Consider the following 14,475-nt stretch of genomic DNA (forward strand, 5'->3'; position numbering starts at 1 on the left):
GAGTCAGTAGCAGTAACATTATTTACACAATAAGTTAAAAAAATAAGTTACAAATGCAAAAAAACTGACAAAATAGCATTAAAAGGGAAATCTGCAGTTGCTACATTCATTTTTGGACTTATAAATGAATGATATGTACCCATTGATTCTAATTCATTCATAGTTCAGCTGGCGTATCCCATCAGAACCCAAAATATAAGCTTATTGTATGCCAATGTTTGTAAACAAATACTAGATAGCCTCAAAACACGGTTGAAACTATAATTGTGATATCATGGATTGTCAGTCCTTGCATCGTTAGCTCAGTCTATGAATTTGAGAGTGGTTACATTTCTCCAGCCCCATCCCTCAGCTTTATACCGAAAGAGGGGTGTGGAGTACGCTTTATTGTTGTTTCAACTGCTGATTGCCGCTTGAACAATTTGCTAGCTACCTTCTTCATAGCAATACAAAACTTTTGGACTGCATTGATCACTTTCACTCAGGGGTTCAATTGGGATGTCGTTGGTGGTGTCTGCCTCCCTGTAGCCAAAACTGTTTACTTTTCCATGATCATTTAAACAAACATCTGTTCATTACTGACTGTGCTGTCGCCTCCATAATTCATTATATGATCAGTGTTACCCAGGACATCTTAGGTTACAGCATGTCTTTTTTGGAGTATACCTGTTCTGTGAGTCTGCGGTGTGCATGTGTTTGTGAAAAAATAATCCGAATAAGCTAAGTCAAACGATGTGTACAAATAGCTGTAAAACAGTTTTTTTTAACCCTTCAGTTGTTTCAAAGTTAGACCTTAACACAGGACATTAAGACACATGGTACTTCAGGATACTTTATATCGTTTATTAAATATTGCATAATACCGAAATATCAATAATATCACTGCAGTAAATAGTGTTGTCTTCATTTTAATATTGACATGGTAACAGCACCGCAAAAAATAAGCAAACAAAAACTGTTGCAGGTTGAGTCTCGAAAAACGAATGAAAACATATTTATGATGATTAATAATTTACTTGAAGCGTTGTGTCACACTTTAGTCCAGTAGCTATCGTGTTCTTTAGTACATGTCTTCTCCCATCACAAATACTAAAAAACAACGGGGGAAACAATAGTAATATCCTTAAATATGACATATGGATACATTTCTGTGATAATCAATAAAAGCTAATGAAAATGAGGCACAATTTGCATCTGACACAAGGCATTTACGATCCTCATCAAATGGCAGCGTAACGTTACTTCATATGCATCAAACGGTCTGTGCTCAATAACTCTTCACTCTGTGCTTTGCCCCCCCCCCCCCCCCCCCAAAAAAAATTCCTTCGGGAACAACAGAGCTTCATGTGACTTTTCCCATCGCTTGCATCGCATACTTCTTTATTATACATATTTACAATTCTTATTGTGCCAGGCTGTTTAATGTTTAACATGTTAATTCAAGCTGACAGCACGGATCCTTGTTACATAACGAGTGTTATACAGTACTCCACAATCGTACATTCATACATCCTGCGATGCTTCACGGAGCACATTATCCCATCAACATTTTACACTGACTTGTGAGGCTATGATATGATACCACAAGAAGAGGGATTGCTTGTTGCCAAAGTCTATCATACAGTCAGTTTGACATGGAACAGACCTTTCCGTGTTCAATTGTCTCGGGACCTTATTCTGTAAGCTTTGCTTTGACTTTGGATGCCATTGTCTCTGAGTTGGAGATGGGTAGTAATAGCTATAGCGCAAGTGCTAGCATGGTGGAAACCACAGAATTAAATAGAACACATTTTTTTATACTGTATCTCTATGGGGTAAACAGCTCACAGCTGAGTCACAATACAACCACTCGGATTATCCTTCAGAAACAAGTTATGGAAGTTATGTACAGCGAACCAAGGGGAGAAATACTGAAATTTACAAACACATGAATGGCCATACAGTAGAAACCATCATCTATGTTCTGTATCTCTACACCGTCTCTACTGTATCTCTAGAGTCACAATACTACCACTCGGATTATCCTTCAGAAACAAGTTATGGAAGTTATGTACAGTGAACCAAGGGGAGAAATACCGACATTTACAAACACATGAATGGCCATACAGTAGAAACCCTCATCTATGTTCTCCTAGTGCTGCAAAATACTTCTTGATAGTCATATGAATGATGTAGAGACAAACTCAGCAACTTAGTACAATGTAACTGGTTTCGTTAAAAACAACTGTCACACAAGACTATATTCTCATCAATGTTGGCAATTGGCAGTTAACAAGCTAGGGAAAAACAATGATGTTGAATGTTTGGGTGTTGTATTGTCTCATGTCGATTACAAACTAGTTAGTTACCACATGTTCTTGTCAAATGGTCAACAAAGTAGCTAGTAGTTAGCCAAATAAGTCTAAAAACCACTTGAGGGCAAATAAATCAGATTCGACCATTAAGACAAGTCACATGGCCAGAAATCAGATATGTATCTGACTTCAAACCACCTTCGAAATGTGGCTTTAAATATCAAGATTCCATGTGGTTTTTGGCTGTTCAGACTGCAGGACAAAGAAAAGATTTGAATCGGAAATGAAAATAAATAGGATTTGAGTCACTTCAAACTGACAATGTGAACATGGCATTAATAGCTTTAAACGATATTTAACGCAAGTCATCATTAAGTAGATGAAGTATTACTATAAAGGTAATAATACTAGTTAGATGTTGATACTCTTATGACAGATATACTTCTTTTGTCTTAGAAACACGTTTAAATTCTATTGCCTAGTGAACCCAGACTACTGTCACTCATGACATTGAGGATTCCTTTGAAGAACGCATAGCAGTGAGTCATAAGGAGGAATAATTTGATACGAACAAAGTAAGAGAGGAGAAAGTAGAGCCGCCACGACACAATACATTCTTATATCAATCTGCTGCGTTTTTAGGATATATTCTGACGTATGGTGGCTGTTACCGGCGTAGTGATCTAATGTAGCTCTCAGATTGAGGACCTCTGTCCTCACAGGAAGACTGTCTCGATGCGTTGATATCCGAATTCAAAGCAATCTTCACTGAAGGAGCAGTCCAGTTCAAAGATAATGAGTGATGTTTTTCTGGTTGTACCTGCTGGCCTCCAAATAATAATGGCATTGATATAGTTTAATGCTCTTAAATAGCTTAGCACTCTCAGATGCTACACTGAGGCTACACATAGCCTACTGTGTATAAAAGGCCCCTGTATCCAACAATATTGGGATATATAATTTGTCAAATGTAAAAAGTAAAATGCTCACAAATTAAAATCAATCGTTACTCAAACAAAGAGTTACATTTACATTTTAATCATTTAGCAGACACTCTTATCCAGAGCGACGTACAGTTAGTGCATTTATCTTAAGATAGCTAGGTGGGTCAACCACATATCACAGTCATAGTAAGTACATTTTTCCTCAATAAAGTAGCTATTAGCAAAGTCAGAGCTAGTAAGGGGGAAAAAAGTAAAGTGCGAGTGTTAGTTCACGAAAGGCTTTTTTAAACTTCAAATGAATTAGTATACAATTGGTGTGAGGAGAAAGCTCAAAAATTACCTCGGGGCGGAAGTTAAGTGCTTTAAATTAAAAAGAGTGGCATACCACCCCTGTCCTGTGGTTTCACTGGAGCCAGTATAGCTTAGGCAGCTGTCTGCCACCAGCTACCTCACAGGAATCACAAAAGATCAGACAGCTAATGTTACTTATAATTTTAAGGGACAGATATGCTGTACAAGATGACAGAAAATCTTTTTTTGATAAGAGATGTGCGACACATAGGTGTGACACACAGGCGTATACGCTTGCTTGCACGTACACTCCTTCATACCCATGCGCGATCTCTCTTAATCAGGTATGTACATAGCACAACCAGTCTTCCTGATTGTATTAATCACTTCAACTGACAGAAAGCTTAGCTAATATTAGCTAACGTGTTTGAGCATTTCCAGATTTCTATCATATACATGAACATGCTCGAATTATAGTACACACCTTGGTTAGAAAACAAAGGCAATACTAAAATGGCATTGGAAGCTTTTGGACTACACTGAGGTAAGAAACGCTCTGCTATTTTACGAAGACTACAATTCTACATTGACTACATTGTCAAAAACATAGCTTTATAGTTTTCAGTGCATTCTGAGTGAATAAAACCAAGCCATTCCACGATTCTACAAATGTTTTTTTTTTTTTTTTTTTTTTAGAAGTTCACTGTCAGGTCAATGAGTTTTCGAAATTCGAATCAAGGAATATGGTTTGTTGGACACTGTCCAAGTATGTGCCGTCACACACAGCCTGATACCTCCATGGTATGTCTAACCAAACACTGCTAGTTACCGGGTTTACCTAGGAAAAATATTTGTCTTCTAGACGACTTAGCATGTCATGTAACCTTCAGATGCATGTGTCCGCATTCAAAATGCTTTCGCCAAAAAAGGTCCTGAAAGGTAGCTGATGAATAACAGCTCATATTTCTCTAGCTCATCAACAACACATTTGAGCCCTCCTGATCCATCATGGTAGTTATAAGATCCACTCTCTTGATCCATGAACTGCTCTGCTGCTGACCTCCCCCATATACTGTAGATAGACAGTCATGCGCTTCAAAAAAATACTTTGTGTAGTAGTTAACAATCACAATGACACACCGCAGCTACTATATACACTGTACAAGAATACTGACTGAGTGTACAAAACATTAAGAACACCTTCCTAATATTGAGTTGTTGAAAGCATGTTGAAAGCGTTCCACAGGGATGCTGGCCCATATTGATTCCAATGCTTCCCACAGTTGTGTCAAGTTGGCTGGATGTCCTTTGGGTGGTAGACCATTCGTGAAACACACGGGAAGATTGAGCATTAAAAATCCCAGCAGCGTTGCAGTTCTTGACACAAACCGGTGCGCCTGGCACCTACTACCATACCCTGTTCAAAGGCACTTAAATATTTTGTCTTGCCCATTCACTCTCTGAATGGCACACATACACAATCCATGTCTCAATTGTCTCAAGGATTAAAAATGCTTCTTTAACCTGTCTCCTCCCCTGCATCTACACTGATTTGAAGTGGATTTAACAAGTGACATCAATAAGGGATCATAGCTTTCACCTGGATTCACCTGGTCAGTCTATGTCATGGAAAAATCTTGTGTTCATAATGTTTTGTAAACTCATTGTATAACGTAGTCTGTATGTGTTGACATTTTCGGAGGAGTTTTTTTTACTACAAGTTCCATTGTCAGAATATTATTTTATAAATTCAGCCATGTACTGTATAGGATATGGTTGGAGTACGTATACACCACACTAACGTTTGGGCAATGAGTCAACAGCAAAGCTTCCTCCTGTCTTCGCCTCATGTACATTAACATACCTCACACCAAACTCATCACTTACACCAGACAAACGTATTCACCTGGCTGAATGACTATCCTAATTTAAACAATCAAGCGCAATAGTAATGCCTTCCCAAAACTTGAATGGTAACCAAGGGTTAGAGCTGGGTTCTCCTCACACTATAAATGTTTGTTGACAGGTTACAAGTTGACCTCTTTCACGTAGTTTCCTGGAAACGTGCCAAACTGTTTTGTCCTCTTTGAGGTACCTGAGAATGAAAAACAACAACAATATTTGTTAGTCTTTGCACTCAAATGTGCCTACTCAGGCAGAACCAATGTAAGTTGTGCACTCTTGAACTCTATGTGTTTGAACATCTATGTGAGAATTTCTGAGAAATGACAAACATGGAAGTTTAACCCTCTGCTGTCACCCTATATGGATGGATGTGACACAGTGATTATGACTATATCTTCGGGCAATCTATCCTGAGGCCCCAGGCACATACCAACAAACCAGCCGTCATCGCACTTCTCCATTACGCTGACAAGATCTCCCTCCTGCAGCTCCAGCTCATCTTCATTCTGTGGCACGTAACAGTATAAAGCCTGGAAACTGTAGGGTAACACTACATAAAGTCAGAAATACAACCATAAAAGGACTTGAGAGACATAATATCAAAAACGATAAAATAAATGTATTTACCAAACCAGGGCCGTGTTCATTAGGCACCAAACGGATTGAAACCAACTGAAACAGAGGGACTACTGGGACTTATCCCACCCCTAAAAACGCTCATTTTAATTTTTTCGTTGCAAAGCTTTCAAAAACTTTCCCCGTTGCGTGCCCTAATGAACATGACTCTTGAACTGGGGCTTTGAATCCTTTAGTCGGAGTATAACAGTATAACAGTAACAAGTGTATCCAGAGCTAGACGTAGGGACAGACTTCAGACGGCCATACTCACATTCCACAGCTGAGACGACCTGGCTCCGGGCTGCTGCTGTGGGACTGGGGTTGCTGGGAAATGATGAGAGATTGTTTACTGGGGTGAAGGGGGGGCAGGAGTCGGTGAAGGACAGAGTCATGGGGGTGGGGGGAGAGAGTGCGGCAGTACCTCACCGAGGTCTCAGCTATATTCATGATCTCATTACAAACCGCTTCCTAGTGACAGTGGTCAGGTCAGAGGGAGAATTCCCAGAATTTCCACAGAATTCCCAGTCAGCCCAGAAGAGGAGAGATTATGGAGTTGGGGAGAGGGTTGGGGCGGGGCAGGGCAGGGAGTTAGAGGACGTACAGGAAGAAGGAAGGTAGGATGTCCGGTGAGTAGCAAGGCAGAAAGAGAGGGGTCCGTTAGAAACCAGGAAAAACCAGGAAAGCCGTGAAACACCAGGAGAGATCGTGTTGGAGTCCGGCAAAGGGGTACGCATGGAAGAGCAAGACAGTAGAGTGAGTGGCATGTAGAATGTACACAGTCACAATGAAATATTAGTGAATGGTCTGATACCATTCAAAATAAGACATGCACAACCAATGGAGAGGAACAGATGGCAGCAAGGTCATGCAAGAATGCTGTCATATTAATCTTATTGACTTTTATTTTTTTTATTTTTTTACAGAAAATCGAAATAAAAGTCGGAAGCTGAGTGATGCGGTTTAGGATAAACGATTCGTTAAGTGATGATGTTAAGTCAAATGAATATCTTGACGTTGATGAGTTAAAGGAAACGATCGCCGTAGATCAGGGGTGTCAAACTCATTCCACGGAGGGCCTAGTGTCTGCAGGTTTTTGGTTTTTCCTTTCAATAAAGCCCTAGACAACCAGGTGTGGGGAGTTCCTAACTAATTAGTGATGTTAATTCATCAATCAAGTACAAGGGAGGAGCGAAAACCCGCAGACACTCGGCCCCCCGTGGAATGAGTTTGACACCTGTGCCGTAGATCATCGAGAAACGAACCCCCACCGCATATTTCCAATCCAGAAATAACAAACATATACGTACATTGTCTAATAGTATCGTCAGCCCCACGACATGCAAACCAGCACCTTACCTCAAATGAGTTGGCTTTCATGTTGTTGTCGTGGATGTCAAACAACATGACAGGGCTCCTGGAGGTTCTACCATGGTAGTCACTCTCATTCTTCACCAGCTGCAAGAGGAACAACACACACATTAGACTCATGCATGGATCGCAAATAGGAGTTCATGTCTACAGGACGCAATTCATTTTCAACAGCGTGCGCTGTAAACAGAATTGCAGTGGAAGTCAATTCACACTCTTGGTTAGACGTACACTATACATACAAAAGTATGTGGACACCCCTTCAAATTAGTGGATTCGGCGATTCCAGCCACACCCGTTGTTGACAGGTGTAAAAAAAAATCGAGCACACAACCATGCAATCTCCATAGACAAATATTCGCAGTAGAATTACCTTACTGAAGAGCTCAGTGACTTTCAACGTGGCACCGTCGTAGGATGCCACCTTTCCAACAAGTCAGTTCATCAAATTTCTAGGAGCAACAACGGCTCAGGCGCAAAGTGGTAGGCCACACAAACTCACAGATCGGGACCGCCGAGTGCTGAAGCGCATAAAAATGTACTGTGCTCGGTTGCAACACTCACTACCGAGTTCCAAACTGCCTCTGGAAGCAACGTCAGCACAATAACTGTTCATCAGGAGCTTCATGAAATGGGTTTCCATGGCTGAGCAGCCGCACATAAACCTAAGATCACCATGCGCAATGCCAAGTATCGGCTGGAGTGGTGTAAAGCTCGCAGTCCATTGGACTCTGGAGCTGTGGAAACGCGTTCTCAGGAGTGATGAACCACGCTTCACCATCTGGCAGGCAGACCGACAGACGAATATGGGGTTGGCGGATGTCTGGAGTTTGGGGAAGGCCCTTTGCTGTTTCAATATGACAATGCCCGTGCACAAAGCGAGATCCATACAGAAATAGTTTGTCGAGATCGGTGTGGAAGAACTTGACTGGCCTCTACAGAGCTCTGACCTCAACTCCTTCGAACACCTTTGGGATGAATTGGAACGCCGACTGTGAGCCAGGCCTAAACGCCCAACGTTAGTGCCCGACCTCACTACTGCTCTTGTGGCTGAATGGAAGCAAGTCCCCGCAGCAAAGTTTGCGACATCTAGTGGAAAGCCTCCCCAGAAGAGTGGAGGCTGTTCTAGCAGCAAAGGGGGGACCAACTCCATATTAATTTCCCTTAATTTTGTAATGAGATGTTCGACGAGCAGGTGTCCACATACTTTTGGTCATGTAGTGTGTCTCTCGAACAAAAGTAATTTTCTATTAAAAAAACCAATCACAAAATGTATATGTTCTATAAAAACATTCATACACTTGTTTCATATTGTTCCCAAATCAAACTTGATCGTCAAATAGTAATCAAATTGGCTCCTCTACGACAATATTTTACAACATCCCACTGGGTACACACTGGTTGAATCAATGTTGTTCCCACGTCATTTCAATGAACGTGGAATAGAGGTTGAATTGACGTCTGTGCCCAGTGAGATGATGCTATAGTGGTGGGGGGGGTGGGGGGGTCAAGATTCTGCAACAACTCCCTGAATCATTCAACACATTTCAAAAATACAAATCATGCACAGTCACGTGGTTTTCATTCCAAACGCCTGAGGAGATCATGTACCGCTCAACCATGTGCATGTGAGTAGGGAACACACAAGAAACACATGCAGACCAAAATATGACACAGGAGTCGTGTAAGCTCTGGTGACTGCATTGGAGGGGTCAACATTAGTTCAACATTACAGTTAGTCATCATTCACTGTCTATTTGCACAATTATCTATCTAGAGGCATCATCAATGGAAACATCCTCTTATTGTGGCTCATGGAGGTCAGATCTCCAGTTCCACAGTGAGCCTGAGACGCAACACTGCACACCATGCAGTAGGCCAGATACCTCTGCAGGGCTATTTCGCCAGTAGCCCAGGGCTTCGCGTCCAGTGCCCCTGTCTCCCTCTGCCCCCTCCCCCTCCATCAAATCCCTCTCCAGGAGGCGCAAGGGACTGGCCCCTGTCAGCCAGCTCTCCAGGCCTACCCCCCCACAGGGGCTCAGACTGCGGGACAGACGAGGAGAGGGAGGGGAGAGAAGGAAGTCCTCCCCCTGGGGCGGGGTGAAGGTGAGGTAAGGGGTGGCCGAGCCAGGGCGGGGTGGGGGCAGGGGGGAGGCGGAAGGGGAGGCCATTGGGGAGATGCAGTAGGGGCTGCCGCAGGTGGGCGGCACGGGGCTGGCGGACATGGAAGGGGGCAGGTACTCGCCCCAGCGATAAGACACGGAGGGGAGTGGGGGTAGAGGAGGGGTTGGGGCAGCAGGGGGGCCGGCACCCCCTATGGTCAGGGAGATCCACTCAGAGGAGATGGCGTGGACCTCGGGGGACACAGAGCGGCGGGGGGAGCGGGGGAGGGGCAGGGGGGACGTGATGAGCCGGTTGCTACGGACACGGTTCAGCTTATAGACCAAAATGGCCATCCAGAGAGAGGGGAGGGCGAGGGACAGAAATGGAAAGGAAGGATGAAACATTAGACATGAGCAAAAATGAACACAAATAATAAAGGAGAAAAAAAAGGAATATTACAGCTCCAAAGTAAACAACAACAAAAAAGAGACAAACTTGGAGAGTATTGTTGTATTCCTGGACAGACTGAAGTCTACAAGAGAGTGTGCCATTACCTGAGGGGAAGCATTGAGGCTGCGGTGAGGTGATTGGCCAATGGGTGGGTCTGGATAATCCAATCCATTCTTGATTCTGGGTCGTTTATGCACCTCTATGTAGGTGACGGGGAAGATACCCTGGCGATTGGACCCGGAGACCTTGCCCTCGTACCAGTTCTCATCGACCCTACGAATTAGGATGATCCTCTCTCCCTGTAGACACATTGGTATCGCGTTAGCTCATATGATCGCACATTTCGATGCATAGCATTGAATAACATAACATCAAGCACAAACTAAACACCAGCATGCACAATATTTATGTTAAACATACTGTATTTCCTGTATCATAACACTATGATGTTACTATGCTGTAATACTTTGCGATTTCCATTTTGTATTACGCAAAAAGAGGAACAAATGTTACAACTGCTCCTAAACTCAATAGCTTTAAAACCTCGCTCTTCAGTTTACCTTTCTAAATGACATCTCCACTACCGTGTCCCCTGTGAAGTTGAAACGTGCTATGGCCTCTCCATACTCCAGCACCTGCACTGGGGCACTCTTCTTTGGCTGGGCCTTCTCCGTGGGGGGAAGGAGCTGGAGCAAACATCCACACAAATCCACAAAATACATCAGTCAATTCCAATGCTAGAAACAAGTTTCAAGTTTAGGAGGGTTTCGGTTAAAGTCAACGCAAGGTACCAGTGTCACATTCAGGAGGGCACACTGTAGTAAAAACGCTTTGCGACAGGAAACACATATCTGTGTTTTTAATGGACATGTTCAGGTAGCACCTCCCTGTTTCACTCTGTTTCAGAACAGTTTCTTCTTACTGAACATGACTCCGGTGAATATCATTACTGGGACTCTTACTTAAACTTCTGAACTGACTGGTGTCATAACCCTGATGAATTGACTGGTATCATAATAACCCTGCCCTGACTAATCTATTTGGCACGTCCGTCTGTACTATAGTGAGTTCCATCTAGCAAGAAAAGGTCAGAGTTCATTTTGAGTCAAAACACAGGAAGTGGTTGTACCTCAACATAACTCCGTGGGAAGATGCCGACTCTGCCGTGATGCTCCCCTTCGAACCAATTATTATCCACCTGTCGAATGATGTACACAATGTCTCCCTTTTGAAATGGCAACTCCCTGGAAAAAAAGGGCAACAACAAACATAGGTTAGCTATTGGATTCAACAATATGCATTCATGTCAAAAATGCAATATGAGCATAATGTCAAAGGCATCTGAGCAATATGACAAAGTACGGCAGAAATATGACCACATATCACCCACTGTAAATATTTCACGCAAATACTTAGAATGACGTCTCCCCACGTGTAAATTGCTATGTGAGAGTGGAGATTCATCTAGACCGCCATCAGTCACACAAATGGTACATAGGCCTACATGTTACAGTCACGTGATGATTACAACATGCCAGTGTTTATATTTCACTGCAGCTTCAAATTATTTTGTACATGTTCTTGAAATCACTTATGGTATGTGTGCCAATGACTTTTACCCACTTTAGAGTCTCTGCTCTGAAGTCAAACCGAGCCAGGGCTGGAGTTCTCTGTAAACAAACAAAGCAAGGACTGTTAGAAAATAAGCATGGATAAAGGAGACTGGACTCCAATGCCCTGTGACATGTACGAAATGATGGTTATTCAGTTCAAGCTGATCTTGCATGCTAGTTTGCAAGATTCACACAAGACTATCTTCTGGTTTATGTTCACAGTCAATTATACCCTCATCTTCATACCCTGTACTCCATACATTTTCCCTGACACCCAAAAGTACTCATTACAGTTTGAATGTTTAGCAGGACAGAAAATGGTCCAATTCACATATCTATCAAGAGAACATCTCTGGTCATCCATACTGTCTCTGATCGGGCGGACTCACTAAACACACATTATTTACTTTTGATACTTAAGTATATTTAAAATCAAATACTTTTAGACTTTTACTCCAGTAGTATTTTAGTGGGTGACTAACTTTTACTTGAGTCATTTTCTATGAAGGTATCTTTACTTTTACTCAAGTATGACACCTGCAAATGCACTGCACTGCAAATGAACACTAACTTTGTTATTGTATGCTTCCAAAACTGAATAAAAACATTAACAAATATAATCCAGAGTACTAATTTGTACCGGTTACGTACAATAGTAATTAGTTAAAATGCATAAATGTTTTTGAGTGCTTGATTTCATCTCTGAGCTCATCTGGTTGTTACTTGTGCCCTTTCAGTGTCCCTGATCCACTGAGAATATTCTAGCAATGATCTGAATGAAACAGCTCTTGTGACTGTGTTTCTGTCCGGTGGTAAATACTGTGAGCTACAGTCAAACAGATAGAGCACTGCCAACAGAGGAAGCTGACTGATTAAAACGTAGTGCCTAGTGGTTAGAACGCTGGGCCAGTAACTGAAAGGTTGCTGGATCGAATCACAAAGCTGACAAGGTCAAAATTGTCCGTTCTGTCCCTGAGCAAGGCAGTTAACCCACTGTTCCCCGGGCGCCGAAGAAATAGATGTCGATTAAGACAGTGTTAAATGCGGAAGACACATTTCAGTTGAATGCATTCAGTTGTACAACTGACTAGGTATCCCCCTTTCCCTTTTAAATATGTGCCAGGGAATACACAGTGAACAGCAGGTTTATCATGATGATAATATATGTTTGGCAGATCTATTTAGCTGGTCACTGAAAATAGAGTAGTGTATGGTATTGTAGTGAGGTATGTTGAAATGGTAAATCACAGAAACATAACGGGGGAGGGATCAAAACTGTGTTGTGCAAGCGAGTAATGCTAGCCTATGATCTGCTTACCTATGTTGGGGCGAGGGGGGGGTATATTGGCCCGCTAATACAGGACTAATAAAGGCCCAGTACACTACCTTTATGAAGAAAAAATAAATATATATATTTTTTATATACAGTAGTCGTAAGGTTGCAGATGGGTTACTGGCATTTGCGGGCGGGTACGTGTGAACAAACAGCTGACGCACCACTTACGCACACACACCACCAAAATAGCTGTCATTTTGCACAATGAGAGGGATGTTACTGTACTGTACCTCTGATCCGGATTTCCTCTTGTCTGTGTCGTTGATGTTGATGTTGAGCAGGTCTCCGAAGCGCTCGTTAGTGATGAACTGGTGGTGGGTGGGAACGATTCCTGTGTGTCGCCTCGATGCTGTGTCAGCCTCCTCCTGCTCCCTCTTCAGCCGCCGCTGCTCTTCCAAGATCTTCTGTCAGGGAAACATACCATAATCTGCTAGTACATTTTTTTGTATTTCACTTGTTCTTGTATGCCACATTAATAGTTCTGAGGACCGCAGACATTTTCAAGATGAGGATACAAAAGCAATTTTTTAAATTGTTAAAATATTTCACCGTTTTTGTTTACACAGAAACGTTTAGAGTTCTATTTCTTGGTCAAAAAGAGAGTGAAGCCCTATCAGGTTTTGTTGAGATGACTAGAAACGAAACATTTCAGAATTTATTAAAAACTATAAAGAAATGTTACCTCTTTGTCTCCATGGCGTCTCCTAACCACTTCATCCTGGCCATCACCAAGGTCTCCTTGGGTCAAAGCCTGGGACGAGTCTGAATCTAGTACGAAAAATAAATTCATTATGTCCTGAAAATCTGATTGAACATTTTCACATAACAAAATTCATCAATAATGCTGCTCTCAATATCTGTAATTTACACTACCGTTCAAAAGTTTGGGGTCACTTAGAAATGTCCTTGTTTTTGAAAGAAATAACATCAAATTGATCAGAAATACAGTGTAGAAATTGTTAATGTTGTAAATGACTATCGTTACTGGAAACGGCAGATTTTTTAATGGAATATCTACATAGGCGTACAGAGGCCCATTATCAGCAACCATCACTCCTGTGTTCCAATGGCACGTTGTGTTAGCTAATCCAAGTTTACCATTTTAAAAGGCTAATTGATCATTAGAAAACCCTTTTGCAATTATGTTAGCACAGCTGAAAACGGTTGTTCTGATTTAAAGAAGCAATAAAACTGGCCTTCTTTAGACTAGTTGAGTATCTGGAGCATCAGCATTTGTGGGTTCGATTACAGGCTCAAAATGGCCAGAAACAAAGTACTTTCTTCTGAAACTAGTCAGTCTATTCTTGTTCTGAGAAATTAAGGCTATTCTACACTGTCTACACTATTCTACAATGTCTACACTGTATTTCTGATCAATTTAGATGTTATTTTAATGGACAAAAACATTTGCTTTTCTAAGTGGCCCCAAACTTTTGAACGGTAGTGTATATATTTTAGTTTTTTAAATAACCCTAACGCATTGCAATACCACAATTCCAATAGATGTATAAAGCATAGTTTGACAAAGCAAGGGAACTTGTAACATTGTACCA

At 41.9% G+C, this 14,475-nt stretch overlaps 1 protein-coding gene across 5 annotated transcripts in view; it reads right to left on the reverse strand.

Annotated features, from left to right (window-relative positions):
- Positions 1-829: 829 nt before the first annotated feature.
- The window catches only part of LOC139562262 (sorbin and SH3 domain-containing protein 1-like), a 70,836-nt gene continuing 57,190 nt past the window's right edge, over positions 830-14,475 (reverse strand). For 4 of the 5 annotated variants that reach the window (XM_071379792.1, XM_071379793.1, XM_071379794.1 and 1 more), the window contains 11 exons: positions 13,605-13,690; positions 13,153-13,326; positions 11,597-11,643; positions 11,103-11,217; positions 10,534-10,659; positions 10,078-10,272; positions 9,307-9,855; positions 7,409-7,507; positions 6,324-6,520; positions 5,865-5,971; positions 830-5,624 (listed from right to left, as the gene is read on the reverse strand). In XM_071379792.1, coding sequence (XP_071235893.1) covers positions 5,557-5,624; positions 5,865-5,971; positions 6,324-6,520; positions 7,409-7,507; positions 9,307-9,855; positions 10,078-10,272; positions 10,534-10,659; positions 11,103-11,217; positions 11,597-11,643; positions 13,153-13,326; positions 13,605-13,690 — 1,763 coding nt within the window. In that variant the 3' untranslated portion in view covers positions 830-5,556. The remainder of the gene's footprint in view (positions 5,625-5,864; positions 5,972-6,323; positions 6,521-7,408; positions 7,508-9,306; positions 9,856-10,077; positions 10,273-10,533; positions 10,660-11,102; positions 11,218-11,596; positions 11,644-13,152; positions 13,327-13,604; positions 13,691-14,475) is intronic. The other variant, XM_071379795.1, reaches the window with a different exon arrangement.

The sequence above is a fragment of the Salvelinus alpinus genome, chromosome 32 (assembly GCF_045679555.1).
Source record: "Salvelinus alpinus chromosome 32, SLU_Salpinus.1, whole genome shotgun sequence".
NCBI classification, from domain to species: Eukaryota; Metazoa; Chordata; class Actinopteri; order Salmoniformes; family Salmonidae; genus Salvelinus; species Salvelinus alpinus.